Source organism: Calonectris borealis, chromosome 1 (genome assembly GCF_964195595.1).
Source record: "Calonectris borealis chromosome 1, bCalBor7.hap1.2, whole genome shotgun sequence".
Taxonomy (NCBI): domain Eukaryota; kingdom Metazoa; phylum Chordata; class Aves; order Procellariiformes; family Procellariidae; genus Calonectris; species Calonectris borealis.
In genome coordinates, this window is record NC_134312.1 from 122,692,904 (window position 1) to 122,711,080 (window position 18,177).

The 18,177-nt window shown below is 40.0% G+C and overlaps 1 protein-coding gene across 5 annotated transcripts in view; it reads left to right on the forward strand.

Moving 5' to 3' along the window:
• Positions 1-1,927: 1,927 nt before the first annotated feature.
• The window catches only part of TRAPPC10 (trafficking protein particle complex subunit 10), a 45,548-nt gene continuing 29,298 nt past the window's right edge, over positions 1,928-18,177 (forward strand). For all 5 annotated transcript variants that reach the window (XR_012677240.1, XM_075173644.1, XM_075173655.1 and 2 more), the window contains exons 1-6: positions 1,928-2,128; positions 12,465-12,546; positions 13,252-13,387; positions 14,502-14,698; positions 16,433-16,628; positions 17,749-17,860. Coding sequence is in view for 4 of the 5 variants with exons in the window: in XM_075173644.1 (XP_075029745.1) it covers positions 2,038-2,128; positions 12,465-12,546; positions 13,252-13,387; positions 14,502-14,698; positions 16,433-16,628; positions 17,749-17,860 (814 nt within the window). In the remaining variant the exon portion in view is untranslated. The remainder of the gene's footprint in view (positions 2,129-12,464; positions 12,547-13,251; positions 13,388-14,501; positions 14,699-16,432; positions 16,629-17,748; positions 17,861-18,177) is intronic.

An 18,177-nucleotide genomic window follows, 5' to 3' on the forward strand; every position in this document is an offset into this window, starting at 1 on the left:
ACCCAAACCACCTCAGCACAACATCACTGTGCAATAAACAGTTATGATTAATACACAGATTATCTATAGTCCTACCTTAGATTACATTTGGTTTTACACATGTATGCAGTGTTTTTCATTTTTTACCCCTTATGGTAGACTACTTTCAGTATGCTCTTCTATATCTTATTTACTTCTATTTGAGATAGTAAGTCTAAATCCTCTAAGTTTAGGATTCTTGATTCTGAAGAAATAGCACATGACCAAGGTGAACAGTGGGTTTATTAAAAACAAATCAAAAGCATAGGATTTTGGTCTACAGTAAAACAAGAGTCAATTTTATGAGTCCTGAAGTCTAACACAAACTAATTAGCCCCAACAGAAGTGTAATAGCGTGTTATTCCTATCCATTTAAAAACTCTACAGTATAAACCCTTAAACTTTAAGGGCCATATTCTCCGATATACTCTAACTGCTATGCATTGCTCTGGAACAGAAATATACTTATGATTGTGCCTCCTTTGCACGAGCCAGTTTTGCACTTGCATCTCATTTACCTCCACTTACTCACTTGCCAATGCTATGTGCTCTTTTCTATAATCCTATAATCCTCTCCCTGACTCACACTCCATACATACAACCCCTCACCCTTTCTTCCTCATGGTTTCCATGCTCAAAGAATGCACGTAGTGAATTCTAAGGCCAGCCATCTGTTGCCTGATTCACCATGATCCGTAAAGCACATCTTCAAGATGGCCTGCAACAAAATTGCTTGAAGTATTTAAGGTCAGTGGAAAATATGCACTTGCTCCCATTGAACTAGCCAAGCTGTAGGCACTAACAGCCATGGGAATGACCTAGGCTCTGAAGCAGGAAGCATGTGCTACAGAATCCTGTGAGTATGTTATGTTCTTTTCCTTTTTCCTTACCTGGGCAGAAAAGGAGAAACCATAGCTCTCCATGCTGCCACCTGGGATTATTCAAAGGTGGTGAGCAGAGGCTTAAATCCACTTGTGAAAATTGGCAACCCAGCTGTCACACAAACCCCCGTTTCTTCTAGGCCCAGAGCAACCCACACCTCCTCTTTGCCCTCGGGCGCAGGCACAGCCCAGCCATGGCACAGCCTGGCAAGGCCCCTCTCCCTGCCTCCCGCCTAGAGGGCTTACAGGCCTTGGGCCGCTGCCCACGAAGCCCACCACAGCCTTACATAAGTCCCGGAATACATTAAAAAACAGAAGATTCACGTCGTTCACGCCGGGGTCAGTGAACCGGGCAGACTGCGGGGCTCCTTCCCACAGTCGCCTCAGAGCACCCGGCAATGGCAGCCTCCCTCCCAGCGCCCTAGGGCTCCCGCCGGGCGGCACAGCACGGCCTCCCCCGGCCTGGCCGCGAGGCCGAGGTGAGGAGGCGGGAAGCAGGCCGGGGACGGCCAGGTAACCCTGCCTCCAGCCACCTGTGGCTTCAGGCAGCGCAGGCCGGCCATAACGACTCCGCCCGCGAACAGCTGCCCGAAGCCCGGAGGGGAGCGGCGGCACGGAGGGGAGCCCAGCCGCGCCTCAGCGCCGGGCCCCGCTCCCCCATCAGCGGCCGCAGCGAGCGAGCAAGCAAGCGCCCCGCCCCTACCCCAGCGCAGGCTGCGCCCCGCCCCTACCCCAGCGCAGGCTGCGCCCCGCCCCCGCTCTGCGCAAGCGCGCCCCACCACCCCTTCCCCAGCGCTGCCAGCCCCGCGCTTCCCCTTTATTTCACCCGTTTTCCGGGTTAACCCCTGTGCGGCCGCGCTGGGCCCGGGCGGCGTCGCCCCTCGCCGGCGTGCCGCGGCGCTCCCCGGAAGCGGTAATGCTCAGTCGGTGATCCAGGAAGCGGATGAGCTCGCCCGCCTTCCCCTCCGGAGCGGCGCTGCGGGGACGCGGGGAAGGGGGTGGGGGGAGGCGGGGGGGGGGCGCCAGCAGGCCCCGAGGCGGAGCGGCCCGTCCCAGCCCCCCGGCAGGGGGGAGCGGCGGCGGCGTTTCCATGGCGCCGAGCGGGCGGGGGAGCCGGGGCTGAGGACCCCGCCCGCTCATGGACCCCGCCGCGGCGGCGGCCGCCGAGGAGGAGGGTAGGGAGAAGCCCCCGGTGATCTACACCATGGAGAACAAGCCCATCGTCACCTGTGAGTGCGCCCCGCGCGCCCAGACGGGCGTTAACGGTCGCTGCCGGGGTGGGGGGGCGGGACAGCAATGGCCGTCCGGAGTGGTGCGGGGGGCCTGGCCGGTGCCCCCGCTTCGGGCCCGGGTGAAGGGCGGCCCGGGGCGGGGTCCGGCGGTGTGCTGGCGGCGGGCGGGCCCGCGGCGCTGCAGTCCGGGGGCTATGCGGGGCGCTGGCACGGCGGGGAAGGCAGGAGGGGGGCGAGGCGAGAGCGGCCGTTTCGGAGGGGCGCCCCGGCGGAGGTGCCGGGCTACCGCAGCTGTGGGTGCCGGCGCTCGGGGCTGAGGGACGCGGCGCCGGCAAGAGGCTCTGGTGGCGAGTTTTGCCTCCTTACTGTTTTTCTCCCCTTTTAATGGCTGTGGACAAACTTGGGTTTGTTTCTGTATGTTTCAGGGCTGTGGTAAATAACACAAACGAATGTCATGTTTACAGGTGCTTAGGGGAAGAGATTCAAATATGACAATAAATCTTAAACCCCAGACTTCTTGTCAGTGAGCTTTTTGTAGTTTTGCTCTGGGTAAGAGAAGTCACAAGAAGTAAGACATCCTTTGTGGTGAGGAGAGATTCCCGCTGACATTATAATTTAATCTTAACTACTGTGCTTTGGTTTCATCTCTGAGACAGTTTATTTAACAGTCCGGATCGCATCATTCCAGCGATGAATTAGTTCTCTCTGGTGTCAGAGGCAGGCAGCTGGGACATGCGCGCGCTGGTCCTGATGTAAAACGTGAACTCCTATGCTCTTACAGGTATAGAGGGTTGGACACAAAGTTCACTTAAAACAAGGACGGGAACTAGACTGGACATTCGGAAACATTTCTTTACCGAGAGGGTGGTCAAACACTGGAACAGGCTTCCTAGAGAGGTGGTTGATGCCCCAGGCCTGTCAGTGTTTAAGAGGCATTTGGACAATGCCCTTAACAACATGCTTTAGCTTTTGGTCAGCCCTGGAGTGGTCAGGCAGTTGGACTAGATGATCGTTGTAGGTCCCTTCCAACTGAAATAGTCTAGTCTATTCTAACTACATCTATAATGATCTTAAAAAAAAGTAAAGTGAATGAGATCAGTGTAAGCGAATTCTGCTTGCCTTTTTTTTTTTTTTTAACAAAAGGTAACCAGTGGCTGTTTGTTCTTAGTCAGAAGTATCTCTATCGATGGCATAAACTACATATTTGCACTTTATCAGAAAAACACTGGGAATGCATTATGTGCGTATGAAATAGAAACTATTTCACAGGTGTTTGTTGTCTTATTATGAAGTAAGCATTTATTGATGATTAAGGTTTTAGACTGATATTGGTATTTAGAAAAATTATGCAACTGTAACTTCATAACTATATAATTATGGAACATATGTATATATGTTTTCTTCAGACTATTTTATAAATGTGCTTTTTTCTTTCTTAAACTTTTGCTTTTTTTTTTGGATGCAGTTCATAGACTGAAGTCAGTGGTATCTGTATTAATCTTCTGTACTCACCTGCTTCAAGACTTTTGAAATCCATTTCACGTCAGATTTAAAGTCAGAAAAATGTACATATCGGAAACACCTGGAGGATATTATTGCCTTTCTTGTTGGTGTTATGCTACTGTTCAGGCAGTGGTGGATTGCTTTTTAGATTTGCTTGCTTTATCCTATATTCAGAATTGGAGAGTCTCTGTGTGTTGGGGGGGGTGGTGGTGGTGGTGCATGTCAGTCCTTACTGTTCCTGTATGATTTGAATAAGTAGCATATCTTTCAGTCTGTTGAAGTACATGGAGTTTTACCTCAGGCTTGCTTTTTTGTTGGTAAATGCAAAAGAGAACTCTGGCCTCTTTGTGCAAGGAAATTTTCAAAATTCCGAAACATTAAATTTCATCAGATTTCAGTCAAGCCCAACTATCTGATATTGAAAATAATATTAATTTCATATAGTGAGTGAGCGTGCTTTGCAAAATGGTTGCAAAATGTTTTGGGCTTATCACCATACGGTATGGTAGCAGCTTACTTACAAATGAGGTATGAGAAGAACATTATGTATCATTTTTATGCCTTTCTCCTGGACTAAAGGAATCATTTCTGGTGCTGTGAACAAGCATGACAGTACTATCTTTACTGGTATGGACTAGAATGTCTTGGTCTGAGACAACCTAATTCAGAAAATAACGCTAATTGAGCAAAAGTGCTGAGGATGACCTCTCTGGTGAATGTAATAAGGGTGACTTGCTACCATTTTTAAACTAAAACATTTGCTTTTAATGGGGAGTGTGTTTTGCTTTAGCTATTTTAGTTTCCTTTTTTCTGTGTTCAGAGCAGTGGAGTACTTAGAGACCGTAGTATTTCAAACAAATGCATTCAACAAAAATGACTTAGTTGAAGGAAAGCTCTTCTAAGCATTATATTGCTGGTGATTTATGAAGAGGTGAAGCTTGGTCTTTCAAGGAAAGAATTGTTGGCTTGGTATTGGTTTGTTGGAAAATGGATTCAAAGCCACGCTATTAGAAGCTGTTCAACAAATACAGTTTATCTTTTGTTTTGTGGTTCCGATTTCAGGCAGTTGGAGTTGTCTGGGTGTCTGCCCCACCTAGCAGGTGCACAGGAGGAGAAAACAGACCTGCAAGGGGATGGCTAGTTTTTGATTACACGAAGGAAGAGTGAAGGTTAAGTGGGGTTGTGTCTTAGAACATGTGTTTCCTTTTGGCTACAAGATTTAGATTAATCTCTGTCAGGTAAACATTTGTATCACGAAACGCTCCCGTTAACTCTTAGGGTTTATTCTTAATAAGGGAGAACCGAAGAGAGTTTTGTTTGGAACAAAACTTATTTTCAACACTCTGCATACCAGAGATATTTTGTAAAGAAATGTTTTTATCTACTTGAAATACATTTGACAGTACTCTGAAAGGAATGCTTCTTTGGTAAAGAGAGTTATGCTTTCAAATCTGTGAGTTAGTCTGTATTGTAACAGTAGGTATTTGCTATATTGGTACGATCCTGAACTCGGCACTCTATGTATGTACAGGCCTTGGCCTATAGAATAAAAACGGCAATTTCCACGTGGCTTGTGTATTTGATGCCAATTACAAATGCAGTTTTTGTCACTACTCTTTCCATGTTAGTACTGTAACTTAATATTTTGTTCTCAGGATTTGTCTGTAGATGCATTGGCCTTGTATTTATGGTATTTGTATTACTGGCAAAACGCCATAGTTTTAATAGAGAGTTTAGATTAATAGAATTCAGCTAGGCAAACTGTCTAACTAAAAACTTCTAAAGAGACAACCATATTTTGTAGGTGTGGAAAAAGTAGTATATTCACGGAAAGATGCTGTTCCTTTATGTTTTTTTCCCTTTTCTCAAGATGGAAGCATCCCATGTAGTATTAAATCATTCTTGTCAGTTAGGACTGATAAGGAGTGCCATGATGACTCCTTTCCAAATTAGTTTGAATCACGTTTTTATACTGTCGGTCTTACTAGATTGTAAACCCACTGAGGAGTTTCACTGTTCAGCTGTGGTTATGCTCACTCTTGCAAACTCTCAATTCAAGTTTGTAGCCATTTATCTTCACTGCTAGCAGATCTTGTACGTTTACAAAGCATTTTGAGTCAGTTTCTAGCTTTGTCACTGCTGTAGAAATACTGTTTTTAGCATCATTAATTGTTTTTTATTTGAAGAGGCAAGTTAAGCATTTGCATCGGACATCTTGAACTTGGATAGTTTCTTTGCAATGTTGACTTGACATAATCTTTAAAACAATGCAGATTACTTTCCTAGGAAACCTAAACAATGTTGCTTCCTTCTCATGAGTCCTATTTGAAATTTTAATTTGAGAAAGTCTTTGGAACTTTAATATAATGTTCTTGCACATTTATATCAACCGAGTGTTCTGATGAAAGAACTTGTCCTTTTGTAGCTGGTTTGCACTTAAATTATTAGCTCCGTCTATCTGTACGAAGAGGAAGTTGAAGACTGAAGACAATCCTGCTAAATGAAGTAATTAATAGGTTATTCAGAGCTTTCCTACCAAGCTGTTGTTTTGTAATTATCTTCATGCAGTTGTTGAATATTCCTTATCAGCTTGTAGTATCTGTTTATATATTGTGCGTGTGCATATTTGTTCTCACTGTTAATGCTCTGTCTTAGTACAATGAACTTTATATATAAACCTTTGGAGAGAATGGGCTGCATCGTTTTCATCTGGTCCATGTTCAGAATGTGCTGTGATACAAGAAGAGCAAAACCATCAGCAAAATAATTGTAGGCCCGAGAATGGAAAACGATTGCAAATATCTACAAGAGCAGCTTAAACAGAAAAGATTAATAAAAGTAAAGGGGGGGGTGGGAAGAATTTTACATCTTTTTGGAGTGAAAATAAATGCTTGCAGTTAAGAATATTGTTTTGGGACTGGAAGAGCTTGGTTAAAAAGTTCTTCTGTTAGTAGTAGGTAGATGTAATAAAAAATGTGCCAACAAGAAGTGGCATGTAGCCCAAGTGAGTAGAATGATTTGCTGCTAGTGAGACCCTTTAAACAACTATATCCTATAAATGCATTTTCCCTGTTCTCAAACAGGACTCCTGTCTGCATTGTAAGTCATCACTATCGTGCAGTTGATCAAATATTATTCTGTACTTAAATATCTGATTACATATGTCGTGAGAAGCAGCAGCATATTCTTGTTAGTGTTAACCCCTATTTTACAGATTTAGTAGTGCAGCAGTAAGTAAAAATGTAAAGTTCCATTAAACTGATTTTCTTCTGCAGGCTACTAGTGAATCAGCTAAGAATTTTGTATAGTAATTAAGCTGTCTTGTGTTTTGGTTTTTAGAGCTCTTTTGAACATGAATCTGGGTTGGTGGGGAGGAGGACCTTTAGAAGAAACAAATACAAATAACCCACCAGCCTTCCAAAACTTCAGGTGGATCCACTTATAATAGGCTAGTGAATTATGAAAAAAGATTCACAGCAGAACTTTTTATCGGTGGAAAAATAAGTGGGATCAGAAAGGTCAGCTGTGACTGATATTTGGGCATAAAAACTAAACAAAACCACACCAAAATGTAATCTTCGCACTGAGCTCTTTTAAAGGTATTTGAAGCCTTTTATCTCAGTTGACTGGGTTTGTCATTGGTATGAAAGAAAAATATTTGTCTGCTTTAGTCATCTAACCTCAGGAGTTTTCGTTTTACACTGCCTGTGTAGTCAGTGGGTTGGGATAATTTCCTCTAGAGGAAAAAAATTAATTGTGGGATATTCAGATACTGCAGTGACAAAGCCTTGAAGTATCTAAGAAATTTGGAAAGTGTTAGGAGAAAAATAGATTCTTGGGGATTTTAGGCAGGCATCAAACTAAAAAATGTCAATATTTTATGGCTCTTTGGTATCAGACAGCTGCCACAAGGAGTGCATGTTCCTTTTGGGAGTCCTGGTGATGCAGTCATTCTGGTTCTCATATCATTCCTGTACAGATTTGCAACAGAACAAGTGTCCTAGATGGGGGTAGAGGGACGGGAGGATGGCTGTGTTGACTTGATCTACCAAAATGTCAGGGAGAAAGACAAGGAGGAAAGAACGAAGAAAAGAAAAATATGGGACCAATAGCATAAAATTTTAAAAATGAGTAGTCTGAACATTCATGTTTTCTTCTAGAGCTGTATTGACTAGGATACTCAGTCACCTTTGCATTACGCTATAACCAAAGCAAAGGATGTTGTGGCATTAGGTGTCCATTTCAGTTCTTGACTAATGTAATTTTCAGAATTTTTCCCCAGGATTAGGTTTATGGTTATGAGCTGCTGTATAGAGATACAGCCTGTCCTTGAACAAAAGATACAGTCATTCTTTACTTGGTTTACATAACAGGTTTTTGCAGCCAGGTTCACAATCAAGATTCATTTGAGTAAGTTTTGTTCCTCTTCTGCCATCTTAACATTTTGGATGTCAATTTGGTGAACACCAAGTCTTTGAAGGTCATAGAAATGTTTTTAACTTACGCTGTCTGATTCGGTGTTTGATTTAGGCTTATTGTAAAACCCTTTTAAGGTTCTGCTGCTTTATTTGCATTTCTGGACAGATACCTGTTTGTCTTAATTTGTTTGTGAAGTGTTTAAATAAGTGGCAAAGGGCATGCCTTCTGAACTTTGTAATATGGAAAGAAAGGAAACACGTGCTTTCTCCTTTCCTTCCCTTTCTCCGGAAGTGTTTCTGTTTAGTGTATATCATTTAAGCATTACTGCTTTCCATTATTTTGTTAGTTAAAATAAGTTTTACCACTTCACGTACAGAACCACCTTATAATTGGAGTGGCATCACTTAAAGAATTACTGTGTTTTTTCTGAATTCGGTGTGTGTGGTGACATCCAGATGGGAAGTAGATTAATTCAGACATACATGGTATAAAAGCTGAGATGGGTGCTCCAGACGCTATGGATTAGCAGTTTTTTCTATTCTTCAAAAAAAAAAAAAAGTATTTAAATAAAACAATCAAAAAGACTTATTTGATTCATAATATAAATTAAAGAAGTTGTAGAATTGTACATCAATATGTATGATTTTGAAATACTATAAATCTATTAAATCTAATTAGATTAATATTATTTATAAAATATTTGTATTAGAGAAACTTAATATAATAAACCACAAGATGTGCACTTCTTATTGTGTTTTAAGTGATAAAGGATGACTCTTTAATGTTACTCCCTAGTTATCATCTCTGTTGGGATATTTGGGTCTTATTTAATTCTGTTGATTCTAAAAAAAAAAAACAACCCTTCTCTAGAAGGCTGCATGGTTTTAATAATGGTAGGATTCCAAAATTACTTTTCTTTCCCATTTACGCACATCCTTCCTTCTCCTTTTCATTTGTATTTGATCATCCTTTACACTTTGTCTAGGAGCTTCTTTCCTCCATTAGTGAGGATCCTTTGAGTGAGGGCTTAGTGTGGAGATCCATCACTGAAATGAATTTGCTGTGATATAATTGTGCTTAGGCATGTGGCTATAATAGTCTGTTTTGTGGGTTTGCTGTTGTGGTTTTTTTTTTCCTAAAACCCCCAAAACAACCAACCAACCAAAAAAACCCACCAAAACAAACACACAACGCTCCCTCTCCCCCCCCCAAACAAACCAACCAACCAACCAACCTACAACAAAATCTTTGAAGCAATTCTCAAACTTTTGTGCAGACATTTGGGGTTTGCTGTAAGTTTGAATTCCAGGGTTACTTGTGGTTTTGGAATGTTTCGTTCAAAATTCATAGAATTCAGTCACATACAAGCAAAGTAGATCATGGATACTACGTCAAACTACTAATGCTTTAGAGGCATGTATAGAGAACAAAATGAGATTTCTATCATGTTCAAGGTCTCTTGAGTCATAGGAATCTTGCACACCACCACTCCAAAACTAGAGTGGTCTTTCAGGATTTCTTGTTCTGTTAGTTGGGAAGGTTGTGCTCTTACTTGTCTACTTGCTGTGAGGTGGTCCCCTCCCTCCCTGCAGTCCAGTAGCAAGCAGTTAATAATTTAATGTACATCTTGCCAATCCTATGGACCTTACAAGTCCTTACGACTAGCTAGTCTTGATGTTTGTCCTGTGTCAGTGCTTTGCTAGTATTGCCTGCCGATAACTTCATTTTTAGTGTCCTTGACTTAAGCAGCTCAAACGTACTGATGACGGTAGATGCAGGGTCTAGGTGAGCAGAACCTGAAATGTTATAGCCCTTTGGGTGTTTGCAATATGGGGTAGCAGTGTTTGTAGCTGTGTTCAAAAGATAGCTGATGTATTCTGCATTGAAGGTCTGTTCTCCCTTTTCCTCGAATCCTGGAGGATAGTCTTGCCTTGATCATAAAACACGTTCTTATATGTATTTTATATGCCCTCAGAACCAGTGCAGGAGGAAAAATTGACTGGTTTTAAAACGAATATACCCTTCTTAAGCTGATAATGTGATGTGGTTGTCTGGAATAGCAGGAATAGCAGGCTTAAACATTATCATTTAATAGTTCCTCTGTATTCTGGAGTACTCATTTTACTCGAGATGTTGAATTCTGAAACTTTTTTTGTGGCATACGTTGGATTTTTAGGTGCAGTATAGAAAGAGCACTTTGTTATGCTAAAATACATAGTTCGTTCTTTTGGTCAGCCTCCAAACTTCATGGGCTATCATTCTGATGTGGTCATCATGCTGTTGCTAAATCACTAAGCCATATTTCCCTTTCTATGGGCAGTAATGAGTTGCAAATCAATAGACTGTTCTCCATGGCCTAGCTTATAGAGATGTTGTAACTTGGTGTAAGACAGCATTAACAATATGACTGACACTTGCTTTGTATTCATTTTAGACATTTGTTTATAGTCCTGAATAAGGTTTGGTATGGTACACTTAATTCAGACAGAACAGGATGAAGGTGAAGAGTCAAGAATAAAGTGTTTAGTAGCTTTCTGGAGACTTAAGGCTAAAGCACTAATAATAGAGTGGGTTTTTTGTTTGTGTTTTGGTTTTTAACTGCTCTAGGAAATTGTCTCACTAAATAATAGATATTGTAGTCAGACAGAAGAGCTGGTTTTGCTTGATCTGGCATTTAGTCAGAGTTTTAAAACTTAATTTTTTTTAATTATTCTTTTTATTGTGCGGTGATAGAATTATGCTAGTGGCTGGTAATCAAAATAGTATATATGAGAAAATTGGGAAAAGGTCAGTGGACTAGAAAAGGGTTCCCAAGATAAACTAAAGCGTGCTAAGCTGCTGTGGAGGTAATGCCTGGCTGTTTGCGTGGTGGGAGAGAGAAGAAAAGATGTCAGCTTCTTCTCCAGCCTTACCTTCCTGTGGAACAGGGAGCTAAGAAGGTCTTTCTGTTCAGGTTGGGCTGTACAATGGCAGATGATTGTAAAATGGAAACAGGTGGAAAACTACCAGGAAACAGCAGAATTGCCTATATGCATGTTAAAAATCTTATTTGGAAAATGTAGCTCTTCGGCTCAAGAGATCCTGGGGAAGGAGGGGGGGCGCGGAGGAGGGGCAAGAGTAGAGTCTCCGTAGAAGGAAATAAAGGATTTTTTAGAATTAAATTGCAGTCTCTGGTAGGGGAGAATACAGCCAGCCAAAGATGAGGCAGTAAGGAGGAAGTACGGGGAAGGGAGCAATAGCTGTCATAACTCAGGGCAACATACAGATGAGAGGCTTAATAAGCGATACCATTTAACTAGTATGGGCCAGCTCATTCTCCCAGATTTAGAGAGTGCACATGATATAAAAGATTTTAGAACTATGATCAAATGCAGTGGCAAATATATTTTTGACCCTACTCCCTTCTCATTTGGATGTGTCTGTTTGAAAGACGTCAAATACTGTTTCTTCTGTTTAAGTATCATGAAAGACTATTTGGGCATTATGCGTTGGCTAGTATGGTCGACTGGTCAGTTTGGATTCAAACACATCTGACAAAGTGCCTTGTTCCGGAGTTTACCATCTCATTGCTCAAAGATGCTGATAACCATCAGAAGTTGGAAGAACTTACTTTAAGCCTGTCTTTCCCTTGTCACGTCCTCCCTGTACCCAAAGGACAAGAATGGCTTTTAAGAATTGATATTCATAGGCTACTGATAATACATTTTGTTCCATCTTGTATATAAGCTACTCCAGTGGTGTTGCATTTAATGCAGTTGTTCAAAGCCCAAGTGATTAAAGCCTAACCACAGATCTGCGTGTCCGTGTAGGGCCAGCTCCAGTGGACCTGCAGCATGTTAACAGACCTGATGTTTCTGAAGGCAGCAAGAACAGCACAGAGGGCAGGGAGCTGCTTCGTGTTAACTGCAGCCCCAGAATAACGGGGAGAGAGGAATCAAACCCAGTAAAGCACAGAACATGTGCTAATGCTAATTTTCTCATGGTAGGCCCAGCCCAGCTACAGAAGGGATGTGAACCACTGTCTAACCAGTCTTCTGGTTTGTGAAGGCTGAATTTCTGAGATTTTTTAAAATATGTTTTGTTTAGCCAGTGACTCTGGCTAAGGAGTTGCTTGTTTAGTTTTTAGTTTTAGTTGGACCAGCTATATGGATGATACTGTCTTTGGTATATGGATTATGTAGCTATGTGGAAAATTGTAATAGTAATAACAGTATATGTATTATGTGCCTTGTTAAAGTGTTGTATTAGGTCGTGAGAGCATGTGATTTAAAAAAGTCTAGTTCAGTGCTAGACTCCAGTTTCCACATAGCAGACAAAATTACATCTTTTTATTGAAACAACAAACCATTAGCTTATTAATCTCTTTTCTATAATTTACATATGATAATAGATTAATGCCTTTCACTTTTAGGTGCTGGAGATCAGAATTTATTTACTTCCTTATATCCTACACTTTCTCAGCAGCTTCCGAGAGAACCCATGGAATGGAGGAGGTAAACTTACATTTTATTCTGTGATACTATTTCAGTGTGTGTTTTTAGACTTGGGAAAGTGTGTATTTGTTGTGCTCTGAGGAGCTCTTACCATAAATTGAGTTGAATATAGCAACTGACTTGAGGAAAGGAGAACTTAGAAAATCAAGGTAAATATTGTTCAGGATGATCATTTCCACTCAGCTGTGTTGAACTTCACCTAAAGAAAAATGACAGTAATGCTGTGTTTCTCTTTTTGGTTTTGTGGTTTGTGGGTTTGTCTTGGTGTGTGCTTTGATGTGCTTGGGCAGCCATGTTCTGAAAGTGACATGCTTTCTTCTTAATGAGAACATAGGTAGAACTTATGTGGAATTAGATGTACTCTCCTGCAAAAAGTTTGGTATGGCACACTGTTTTCTGATTGGAAAAAAATATTTTGGGAATTTTCTTATTTGGAATTTTTTACTTTTAGCGGTCCTAGAGATACAGAAAATCTTTTAATGAAAGCTGAAAAGCTTCTAGCTCCTGTTCTTGCAAAAAGGAGCATCTATCTCACTTCAAGTGATACCAAATTTTAGTTTACTTTATACAAACTGCAGTAAGCATGGTTTGTGAGTTTCCAATACCAGAGTATTTCAGTTTGTTCCTCTTCCCCAAAATACATGTTCATTTTTGTATTCTGCTATGTATGTCTTGTCCACTAACTTCAGTTTTTAAACTTTGTAGGTCTTATGGCCGTGCTCCAAAGATGATTCATCTAGAATCTAACTTTGTTCAGTTTAAAGAGGAGCTACTACCCAAAGAGGGGAATAAGGCCCTTTTGACTTTTCCCTTTCTTCATATCTATTGGACAGAATGTTGTGTAAGTATTAGGAAAACATCACGAAAAACTGAGTACTCAGATTTAAAAATGAAATTGTTTTGACTTTCTAATTGTGCTCTCTGGTATTTTTCATTTGCTTTTCATGCTTATTTGAACAATTAAGTCGGCGTTGCATAAGCATGCGTACCCAATATTATTGGAAACAAAACTTAGTCAGCTTGAGTACTTTTTACCATAAGCGGTATTTCTTTGTAATGTTGCTTGACACTAAGAGGACAGGCTTTTGAATAACCTATTTTCAGTACTTCATCATGAAAAAACCCAGGGTCTAACAGTGTTACTGTAGTAGCACAGCAGGCTTGCTTCATAATACAGAAATGTGGCCAGAGTATTTCAGTTATGATCTATTCATGAGGTTAAATCTTAAGACATGTATTTTTTTCTTTAGTTTATCTTCCATATGTGTCAGGTATTAGCACATGTCAGCAATCTAAACTGCGCAAGATTTGGAATGTCTTAATCCTGTTTATCTACAGTCCACTGCTTTTTGGTTGGCCTCTGTTATGAATTAATTACCCAGTTGAAGGACAAAGGTGACATCTGATCTGTGACCAATCAAAAAGTATCCAGAACAGCCTTACGAGTTGTTGGAATTGATCTGTTTAAAACGAACCCAGAAGCCAAAAAAGTGCCAAACAACGCTTCTGTGGTTTTTTTGATTTTTATGAAAAAGCTTTTAAACAGATTAAGATTTGGGCAGTGTTAGAAGGCACAAATATCACACTTCTGTTACTATGTAAGAATAAAATAGTTCAGCTTTGTAATTTCAAACATGTTTTTGTTGTAAAGTTCAAGAATGTGTAAAGTAAGTTTAGATTATGTTTAAAAATCTTAATTTCAGTAATCCAAAGAATGATAATATACCAAATACTAAGATATATTTACTGTTAACCAAAATACTAGAAATAAATTAAATTCAAAGACCAAAACCTTACTATACTTTACCTCATTTGATTTCTTTCAGTAAGTGAACTTATTGTCACTAATTCTATTTGATATGTGTTTCTGTTTGTCTTCTGTTGGGACAAAATTTGCCTTTTGAAATTGTTCAGAATGTCTGTTTGATTTGATGATTCACCACTTCTCATCCCAGGACACGGAAGTGTACAAAACTACAGTCAAGGATGACATCACCAAGTGGCAGAATGTTCTCAAAGCTCACAACTCAGTGGACTGGCTAATTGTGGTAGTTGAGAGTGATGCCAAGAAAAAGAACAAAACAAATATCCTTCCCCGAACCTCTATAGTAGATAAAATAAGAAATGACTTCTGTAACAAACAAAGTGACAGGTAAGCATTCCTTTACTTGCAAATATTTTAACCTTTTGACTAGTGTGCTGATTTAAAAACTCAACTCACTATGTAACAGGTTCCTTGCTCATTTAAGGGCTTTCCTTGATGTCCAGCATTCAAACTGATGGTACCATAAGACCTATGCTTTGAAGAAGACTGACAAAAGCAATACAGGGAGAAGTTTATTTTCAGTTCTTCCTGGATTCGTGGTGGCTTTGAAATGTGTTTCAAAAAGCTTTCAATTATCTCCTCCTGGCTACGAGAGGTTTAAGAGGAACAGTGTGGTAATAATCAGTTTTTAGAACTTCAGGGTTTTTTTGTTTGCTTAGGTGCTTGCAAAAATGTTACCAGAATTACAGGTAGTGGGAGTGAGGTGAGAGGGGAATATGAAGCCAGTAGGGCTTATTTTTTACCATTGTACTTTCTGCCTTTTGCTTAATCACGTTTCCACTATGAGATAATTGACTTAAAGCCAGTTTCTTCAAATGTTTTTATACTAAGGAAAATAATAATGAATATATGAAACTCTTTCTGCTTTCATTAAAGTCAACAAAATACACAAATCTTAATTGGAAACCAACTTTAATAGATACCGTCTTCCTTATTCTGAAACATTGCACTGAATCCATTATATATTACATTTCTTTCTTTTAACCTTAAGAGTTAACTTTAAACGGGAGATTTTCCCCCTAAGAGTGAGTGATAAGCATTTGAAGTCGAAAAGAGTAGTGGAAGCACTCATTGTACCTTGGTGTGAGCTGACAGTGACTAGCAGGTCAGCGTGTTACAACACGCTGTACACTGGCAGCACTTTCTTTGTACCTAGACAGTGTTTGGTATGTTACAGGATTATTTGAGCAAATAGTTTTAACAACTCTGATTCAGTTTGCTTTTGGTTTCTAACTGATTGATTGGCTTGGTTTAATCATTTTGCCATAGGATAATGACTTTTCTAACCAGAAATGGTGTTTTACTTGGGTGAGAGGTTTTCCTGCCTTTAGAAATATAGGGTAGTTTTTTGGATGTTACTAAACTGTGATAGAAGAACTGAGGAAAGAAAATGCTCTAAAAAAGACTGATTTATTTGTGAATTAATGGGATCTGTTTATTTATTTATTTATTTTCTGAGAAAAACAGTGGAAGTTTTAGGATATAGGATGTGTAAAAACAAATTGAGATACTATAAGAATATATTATGGAGGATTATTTTAAGTGACTTAGGAAAGGCTGACTATATGTGATCTAATGGATCTTGGTTTGTATCTTGCATAATCCTTGCCAGGAGTAACTATAATTACCATTCTGCTGATTTGTATTGCTAAGCAGACTTTTTTTTCTTGGATAGCTACAGCATTACTTATGTTTAAGTAATCGGAATAATGTGTCCTTTATTTGCTTCAAAAAAAGTAAACCTTTACAGTAGTCATTTTGTGGAAAACACTTAACTCTTCTCATAAACTGTATATCATAGACTTAAACATACATGGAAGAGTTTTTAAAAAGCCACTAAAAACCAACCAACCAGAAAAACCCCCAAAACCCCAACATACCCACCCCCAAACAAACAAACATAACCCTCAACCTTGGTTTTTTCCTTCTGATTAGTGCTGAATGAAAAACTAAATTTTGTTCACTCTGAATCTGTCAGGTATGCACAGTTTTGAACCATGCATTTATATGTGAATTTTATGTTTACCTCCTCAAAAATAATTTTTATCTCTGTCTTTACAGATGTGTGGTACTTTCTGACCCTTTGAAAGACTCTTCCCGTTCTCAGGAATCTTGGAATGCCTTCCTGACCAAACTCAGGACATTGCTTCTCATGTCTTTTACCAAAAACTTGGGCAAGTTTGAAGATGACATGAGAACTTTGAGAGAGAAAAGGACTGAGGCAGGGTGGAGCTTCTGCGAGTATTTCATGGTCCAGGTAAGAGTCTCTTTTTATTGAAGAAAGTACTTGAGTCCTAGTTTTAATAATGGCTTTTTTTTGTTGTAGTTGGCTTTCTGGTACTGCTAATGTTCTGCTCATTCTTTGAGGGTTGGGGCAGGAAATACGAAGACTGGTATAAAAGCAGCATTTTTAGATCTTGTTTGCAGCAGGTTTGTGTTACATGTAATACAGTGCTATTACAGAAGCAGAATCTTTTCAGACTTGTCAAAGTTCGATGAGCCTCAACTGAAGCAAACAATTTGCATCTAGAAAGTGTTTTACTAGTTGCTCCTGAGTTTTGGGTAAATATCCCATTACTGTGCCTGTGCAAAGACACTCAAACTTACAATTGGTATTTAATATGAATGTTGCTATGCTTTCTTTGTTTAGATTATTATCAGTATGTATGGAGATGATTTTTAGAAAAGTGTCTATTTTGAAGTAATCCAGATAGAGAATGCCTTGAATTCCATTTTTTTGTATTTCTAAATATGTCTTTGTTTTAGCTGGTGTAGAGAAAAGCAAGAAACTCTTGTTCAAAGGTCTTGATTGCTTTGGAATTTTCTGGTCCTGTACAGTGCCCTTCTCCACACCAATTCCACCTCATCTTCATATCTCCTTTGACTTCATGCGCTACCTCTTGCATATGATATATCTGATTCTCAGACTTTTTCTACTTACCACTTTGGCTATCTTCTCTGTGTACAATTGAGCCTTTATTGATACTGCAGTTGGTGCCTTCACAGTGTAAACAGAGGGGAAAAAAATATTATTATGGGAGATGAGTCTTCAGCAATTTTTTTTTTTTTTTTTTGAAACGCGAACTTTTGATAGATGTATGAACAATATCTTGTAGTGAATCAGGATCTGGAAACACAACAGAATTTACTGGCATAGCTGTATGACTTGATTTTCTTTTATGAACCTCCCTGTGTTAGGAAGAAATGGTGCATCTGCTACAATGGCAGGTTTTCTTATATGTGTTAATACTGGAAGGGGCAGAATGTTGGAAAAAGTAGTTCCCGGAGCTCTATGGATGGATGGATGGGGGCAGGCTGTAATACCAGACATGACTAATACCAGTAACATGCTCCTTGTATTGCCTGTGTGTCAAAAGGAAGAACTGGCCTTCGTCTTTGAGATGCTGCAGCAATTTGAGGATGCGCTAGTGCAGTATGATGAACTGGATGCCTTGTTTTCTCAATACGTTGTTAACTTTGGGGCTGGTGGTAAGTGTCTTAAAATGTTAAATAAATGTTAAGTGTATTAATTTCTTCACTATGCTTCCGGTAAATATCCCGGTGCTTTGGGTACCATATGTGTACATGGGAGAAAAAGATGGTACGTTGCAGTGAAGATGCACTAGGCAGTTTGTGCTCATTTTATGCTGTATGCAGACTCAAGTCTATAGTCTATTAAAGTTTTGTTTTTCATCTCTGAGGCTTAGAAGCAATTTTTAATGAAAACCTCCGTTTTGCTCTTGCTCAGTGATCGTTACAAACGGAGCCCTGACACTCTGTAATGACCTAAGTATCGATCTGGCTGA